At 43.4% G+C, this 7,606-nt stretch overlaps 1 protein-coding gene across 1 annotated transcript; it reads right to left on the bottom strand.

Annotated features, from left to right (window-relative positions):
* Positions 1-983: 983 nt before the first annotated feature.
* Positions 984-6,650, bottom strand: LOC134451859 (15-hydroxyprostaglandin dehydrogenase [NAD(+)]-like). The gene is made up of 6 exons (XM_063202256.1): positions 6,287-6,650; positions 3,926-4,032; positions 3,506-3,602; positions 2,868-2,944; positions 1,557-1,720; positions 984-1,206 (listed from the first exon to the last, which is right to left on the bottom strand). The coding sequence occupies exons 1-6, from the start codon at positions 6,648-6,650 to the stop codon at positions 1,065-1,067; spliced, it is 951 nt and encodes a 316-aa protein (XP_063058326.1). The 3' UTR covers positions 984-1,064.
* Positions 6,651-7,606: the final 956 nt, after the last annotated feature.

Raw genomic sequence — 7,606 nt, 5'->3', positions numbered from 1 at the left:
CCACGGCCAGACTGTTTCTCAAAACAAGACGAAAACAAATAACTCACTTTCAAAGCGGGTTCACAAGAGGCAACAAGCGGCCTGCAACTGCAAGCAATTAGGCAGGGATTGATCCCCACAGGGAAGCCGACAGGAGGGGGACAAAGGGGTCAGCTGTCCTGGACCCAGGGAGACAGGGGGGGCAGAATTTGGTCCCCATTACATTGATTGCGCATAGACAATTTTGTCTCGGGCCCAGCCAAAGCCGTCAGCGGCCCTGAATGATCAGGAGAAGAGAGATGTTCAGTTACATCAGAGAGAGAGGGAGAGACCACAGTTGTATGTTCCGGTCTTCAGGGTGGTCATTTTCTCCGATTTTCAAGAAACAACTTCATTAGCGAGGCTTTGTCATCTAGAGTCTGAAACATACAGGACACAATCCTTCTCCTTCTGAAATCATAGACTCTCGACAGGCCAAATATCTTGGTCTGTGAATTGAAGACTCCATAAACTATTCTAAAAATGTGCTAATATAGTTCAGGTAATTTGACTAACAGACACTACAGATTATTCATACGGCATATCAACACAATGAGTACCTGAGTTGTGCATCAAATATCCTGTATGTTCCATTTCAGTGCACTGCGGTTTGTTTGATTTGGCAAGCATTTTCATAACATTCCATGCTCATTAAGTTTGAATCTCATTCTACACCCACAGGTGGATGATGCATCGCTGCATCACCATGTGCCCGGGGATGCAATCCAGTGTTCATATTTGGTATGATATGGTACGGATTTTTAAAAATCTAACTAAAAGTTTTGCCCATGTTAAAATAACCACGCAATGTCACATGATTGTGACGACACACCAACTCCAATTGTTTCAATAAAACAGTGAAGATGAAACGACAGAGAGAGAGAGACGGGGTAGGGAGTGTGTGTTGGTGTGTGTGAGAGGGAGAGAGAGAGAGAGAGAGAGAGAGAGAGAGAGAGAGAGAGAGAGAGAGAGAGAGAGAGAGAGAGAGAGAGAGAGAGAGAGAGAGAGAGAATCCAGAATGTTTTTGTATGTAGCCTATGTGGATGTCAATGATTGTTGTTCTTCTTCAGATCTTCCACAGTTGGAAAATTGACATAGCCAAAGCCCTCTGGTTGGACTGAGACCGCCGCTCCATTCTGACTCTCATCCAGAACCAGGCTCTCAAACGCCTTCACCACATCTGACACCCTGCAAACACACACATGCACACACACACGCACGCACGCACGCACGCACGCACGCACGCACACACAGGCACACACATGCACACATGCACACACGCACGCACGCACGCACGCACGCACGCACGCACGCACACACACACACACACACACACACACACACACACACACACACACACACACACACACACACACACACACACACACACACACACACAGAAATGATTGCACTCTCCCATCATAAATTGACAAAATATTACTAGAATGTGCAGCAGTGCATGTGAATAAAGTAATAGGTTCATTCACGATGGGATTTGGTTGTGTGCATATGCGCATGCAAAGACCACTCCAACTCACTCCAAAACGCCAAAAGCCTCCAGGAGCTTGTGGTTGATCTTCTGCAGTTTGTAGTATTCTCCACACCGCTCCTCGGATGTTAGAGCATCCAGCAAGGCCGTCCGTGCAAAACTGGGACAGATCATGTTTATCCTCACCCCATATCCAGCTGCAGCTGAAGCCATCTAACACACACACACACACACACACACACACACACACACACACACACACACACACACACACACACACACACACACACACACACACACACACACACACACACACACACACACACACAAATGCATGCACACACACACATACACACACAAATGCATGTGCAAGCATGCATGCGCAAACATGTACACAAGTATAAACATGTGCACGAGATATACTGTACATCATTAGTTGCAAATGCATTTACATTAAATGTTTAGTTAGCTCTCTCATAAAATAAATAGTTTTGCGTAGTTTCAACAGGCATAGTAGTAAGTTACAGTCAGTTTTGCAGATGAAAATGTCTATTTCTGGAAATTCAAAATGGCGGACCATGGAGAACACCCCTCTTTTCATGTAGGCCTATAAAAAGTGCAATTTTCCCAGTCATAATGAATACTTAGAATTTGATGGTGGTGGTAAGTATTCATTAAAAAGGGAACATTAGTGAATGGGTAGCATGAATTCTGGAAATAAACAACTAAAAATCTTACACAGTGCACCACAGTGCAGGGGCGGCAAATGAGGCTTTGTTTAATTATTTTAATGTTGATTTACTTTCATTGTCTTCATTGTGATGATGTATTATAGATTAGATTAGATCAGATTTGTTCGAGTGGCGCCCTTAGCATTTGCCGAAGGTTCTGGAGGCCCTCAGCATACACAGTAACTGATCAGGAGGCCCCCCTCATAATTACTGTAAGTAATAGTAACGAATTAATAATCTCGAAATGAGTAATGGAAAACACATTTTAAACAGAAAAAATGATGGTCCTTTTGATAACTAATACATATATGTTTTGAAATGGAATTTTATATTTTTTCATGATGTTTTTCAGTCAATCTCATTCAGTCAATCATAGGAGGCCCCAATTTTGGGGGCAAAGTGGTTGAGGCCCTAAGCACTCTGCATACCCTGCTTATACCTAGCGGCGGCCCCAGCGAGTGTAGTCGGTGTTATGGCTGCATCAGTACTGAGTGAGGTGGTATGCTCGTGGTATGATAACAAGGCTTAGGGAGTATGCAAAAGGTTGGGAAACACTGAATCTACAGTAAACACCACATCTTCTACACTCCAAAATGCAAAGAGATAGGATATCAGTAACAGCAACTTACCGCTATGGCTCTGCTGAAGCCCACCACTCCATGTTTAGTAGCTGTGTAGACAGGACATGTACGGAATGGACCAAGACCTGTAACACACACACAACTTCCTTCTATGACCTGTGTATATGAAGAAACTGACAAAAAAGCTGACTTGACCTGACTTGACTTAAAGTTAAATAAGAGATCCTACAGGAAACATATGGCAAATAAGTAATCCTTCAGGCCAGGTGAAGTCAGGTGAAGAACTTTGAACCTTTTCTGCAACAACATTACTGCAGAAATGGGATAGGGGTGACAACCAGCAAATCAGTAGGGGTCTGTGTTTTGACTATCCAAGCCAATATGGGGTCTGGCTCTTTGGTGTCATGGTCAGAGCATATTGAACATGATACAGTAATACTGTCCTAATTCATATTCCATCACGGGTGATTTGCACCGAATGAGTAATGAGTAATGTGTGTATGTGTGTGTGTGTGTGTGTGTGTGTGTGTGTGTGTGTGTGTGTGTGTGTGTGTGTGTGTGTGCGTGTGTGTGTGTGTGTGTGTGTGTGTGTGTGTGTGTGTGTGTGTGTGTGTGTGTGTGTGTGTGTGTGTGTGTGTGTGTTCGTGCGTGCGTGCGTGCGTGTGTGTGTGTGTGTGTGCGCTAACCTGCCAGTGAGGCGATGTTGATGATGACTCCCCCTCTGCCTCCATTTTCCTTCTTCATGTGGTTCAGGGCCAGGTAGGTCCCTCTGATCACACCGTTCTACACACACACACACACGCATGCACGCACGCACACACACAGGGGCGCTGCCAGAAATGTTGGGCTCCATGAAAGATTAAAGTTTTGGGCCCCCTTAAGGGCCCCTCTCAGTGCCTTGGCTCCCTTAAGGGCCAATGTCAGTGCTTGGGCCCTTAGAATCTGTAAGGTTCAGGTCACGTGTGTGGCACGTGTGTGACCTGAAGAAGGCCGACAGGCCGAAACGTTGTCACATTAAAAACTGTTTATTTAACTTGAGAGTGTGCGGCACTTCTCTTCTCCTGCACTTCTTTCCTTCAACCAAGTCTCTCTGCGTTCAATCCTACCAGGTTGATGGCAACACTTTTCTCCCAGTTCCCTTCGTTGAGGATGCCTGCATTATTGCAGACGATGTCAATCCCACCAAACTTCTCCACAGTCTTCTGAAAGGCATCTGAAAGAGAGCGTCATTGTTTGTTTTGCTAAAAGGTTTAACACGTCAGATGTTTGTTTTGTGTGTTCTCTAGTTTCACTGTACAGTAACAAGGCACAAAATCCATAGGTTTAAGTGTTAAAATTAGGCTACATCTGCATGCCTGCAAATACATCTGCAAGTATAATATGAATGGGAATGTTCCCAGGGTGGACTGACCATCTGGCATAGCGGGCATTTCCCGGTGGGCCCCACACCCTCGTGGGCCCCTATTTTCAGAAATGTAAAAAAAAGTTTACATTTCAGAAAATAAAGGGGAGTCAGTTCATCAATAGATTTCCATACCAAGTTTTTGTATTTTTAAGAAAAATCAATTCTAATTTGCCAGACAGAACTTTCCATTGACTTTGAATGGGGTTTCATGTCTGGCAAATTAGAATTGATTTTTCTTAAAAATACAAAAACTTGGTATGGAAATCTATTGAGTATAATGAAGAGGGAAGTGTGGGTCACCAGATCAAAGAACAAAAAACAGCTGACAGCTAAGCATCAATGATATCTGGGCTTTCATAACCCTCATGCAATGCCACTGCCATTGACTTCAATGTTAAACACAGTCAGGCCAGCAGTCTAACCCATGACTGCGGTTTTGAGTAATGAACAAGGCTGAGACTTTTTAAAGCCTCAGGAAGCTTTTACCAGTGTTTAGAGTTAATTGGTTAATTCAGATGATTAGGTTAATAGCTTGTTTAGACAACCTTTTCATGATATGCTAATTTTGTGAGATGGAAATTTTGGGTTTTCATGAGCTGTATGCCAAAATCATCAATATTAAAACAAAACAAGACCTGAAATATTTCAGTTGGGGTGCAATGAATGTAAAACATATGAAAGTTTATTTTTGTATCATTATATTATGGGGAAAAAATGAACTTTAACACAATATGCTAATTATTTGAGAAGGACCTGTATGTGTAAGGTGACTGAAACATTTGATAAAATAGTGACACAAGCATTAAACTTGGTACAAATACTCCATGACATGACAAAAAGATGTCAGTCAATTGAAATACAAGATGGCTGCTCATTTTCCAACATGGCCGCCACAATTTTCTGGACAGCCCTTCCACCCATTGCACATTTCCCAACAGCTAACAAAATATTGATGGCATTCATAATACCATGAAATATATGATCTGATCTTCTGACCTGCAGATGGCTATAGCTGCCAGTGTGAGTATTGGGACATTTTAAAATTCCTATAGGCCTACTTTAAATTAATCAAAGGGATTATGGTAATATCTCAAATGTCCTCAAATCAGAGATTATGAAAATGTCTCCATTAATATAATACAATACAATACAATATACAATACAATATCTTTTATTTGTCAATGTGACAAGCACAACGAAATTGTGCATTCCTTTTTGAAGCAAAAATAAATAAAAAATAAGAATAAAAATAAAATAAAAAAAATGGAATAAAAAGAATGGTATGTATATAAAAACTATGCTTTTGATGCAAAATTCAGTTCTGTGATGGCCGCTGCATAGAAACTGTTTTTCAGTCTGTTTGTCCTTGTCTTAATGGACCTGAATCTCCTGCCCGATGGCAGCAATTCAAAAAGACTGTGACCTGGGTGGGATGTGTCTCTCAGAATGCACTTGGCCTTTTTTAGGCAGCGGGTGCTGTGTAGGCCCTCCAAAGATGGAAGAGGGCAGCCAATAATGTTCTCTGCAGCCTTTATGACCCCCTGGAGCTCTTTCCTCTGTGCCACAGTGCAGCCTGGGAACCACACACAAAGACAATATGTCAATATTCTCTCCACTGAGCAGCGGTAGAAGGACACAAGCAGCTTCTGACAGATGTTGTTTTTCCTAAGTATTCTTAGGAAATAAAGTCTTTGCTGTGCCTTCTTCACAAGCCCAGTGGTGTTGACACCCCAGGTCAGGTCCTCGCTGATGTGAACTCCCAGGAAACGGAAGTCTGACACCCTCTCTACACACACCCCCTTAATCATAAGTGGCTGGATGGCAGTCCTCTTCCTCCTGAAGTCCGCCACCAGCTCCTTGGTCTTGGCTGTGTTCAGGAGCAAGTTGTTCTCTCTGCACCACCCCACCAAGCGCTCTACTTCATCTCTGTAGGCAGACTCATCCCCATTTGAAATAAGTCCAACTACTGTGGTGTCATCAGCAAATTTCACTATGGTGTTATTAGTGTAGACCGGGGAGCAGTCGTGGGTGTACAGTGTGTACAGCAGAGGACTTAACACACATCCCTGCGGCGAGCCAGTGCTGAGGTTGAGGTCCATGGAGGTGTTATGACCTATGCGCACTCGCTGGGTGCGGCCTGTTAAAAAGTCTTTAATCCAAAGGCAGGTGGAGTGTGGTATGCCAATGCTTGATAGTTTGTCCACCAGTCTGCTAGGGAGGATGGTATTAAAGGCAGAGCTGAAGTCGATGAAAAGGAGACGAGCATAACTCCCCTGCTGCTCCAGATGGTACAATGCAGCATGGAGAGCTGTGGCTACTGCATCCTCAGTGGCCCTATTTTCCCTGTATGCAAACTGGTGTGGGTCAAAAGTGGGGGGGATGAAGCACAGGATGTGCTCTCGTACCAGCTTCTCAAAGCACTTCATGACCACAGGAGTGAGTGCTACTGGCCTATAGTCATTGAGGGAGGTGATGTTGGTCTTTTTCGGCAAGGGGACTATGGTGGAGGACTTAAGACAGGATGGTACAGTGCACTCACTGGGAGATGGTATGATGGTAGATGGTAGCCATCTTGGATTTTACATGGTCTTCATGTTTAAAGTAGGCTATTTTTTCAAAAAGGATAATGTCTAAGGAGTATTTGTGCCGAGTTTGGTGCTTCTATCACAATTTAAACGTTTTTCAGTTATGGAACTTCTGCAGTAGGTGAATGGGTGGCCATCTTGAATTTCAAATGGTCCATACACCTTAACAACAGAGTTGTGTCTGAAGAGTATTTGTAACACGTTTGGTGCTCACATCACTATTTGAACAATTGCTCTAGTATCTCCTGCAGTGTTCCCACAGGACTTTCTGGCAGCCATCTTGGAAAATGGGCGGCCATCTTGAATTTCAAGTGACAGGCATGCTCTTTCAAATTAGTTAAGTCTAAGGAGTATTTGTACCAATTTTGGTGCTTGTGTCATTATTTGAACAATTGTTTTATTTTCCTATGACACATCTGAACGGTGGCCATCTTGGAAAATGAGGTGTAGTGGAAAGTGCGCACATCCAGCAAAAAAGCATCAGCAGGTGCCGGATCAAAAAACTGTCACATGTAGGAGCGGGAAAGGATCTGCACACTGCTTGCAAAAGACTTAATTTATTGGGAGCAACGTTTCGATCATAGATCTTCTTCAGGCATCTTACACAAGTTAAAAAACAGTCAGAACTAGACTGCCTGTGCAGTCGCCTTCGACTGCTTAAGGTATATCCCCGAAACGCGACGCTTCCAGTCCCCCATCATTCCTACCACTCCCGTCCACCATTTCGTAAACGTATATGATACATACAGACGTGACATGACGTGCATAGGCTTAAAACCAAACGACTATTGTGAAAA

Source organism: Engraulis encrasicolus, chromosome 7 (assembly GCF_034702125.1).
Source record: "Engraulis encrasicolus isolate BLACKSEA-1 chromosome 7, IST_EnEncr_1.0, whole genome shotgun sequence".
NCBI lineage: Eukaryota > Metazoa > Chordata > Actinopteri > Clupeiformes > Engraulidae > Engraulis > Engraulis encrasicolus.
This window is presented reverse-complemented; position numbering and strand designations above follow the sequence as displayed.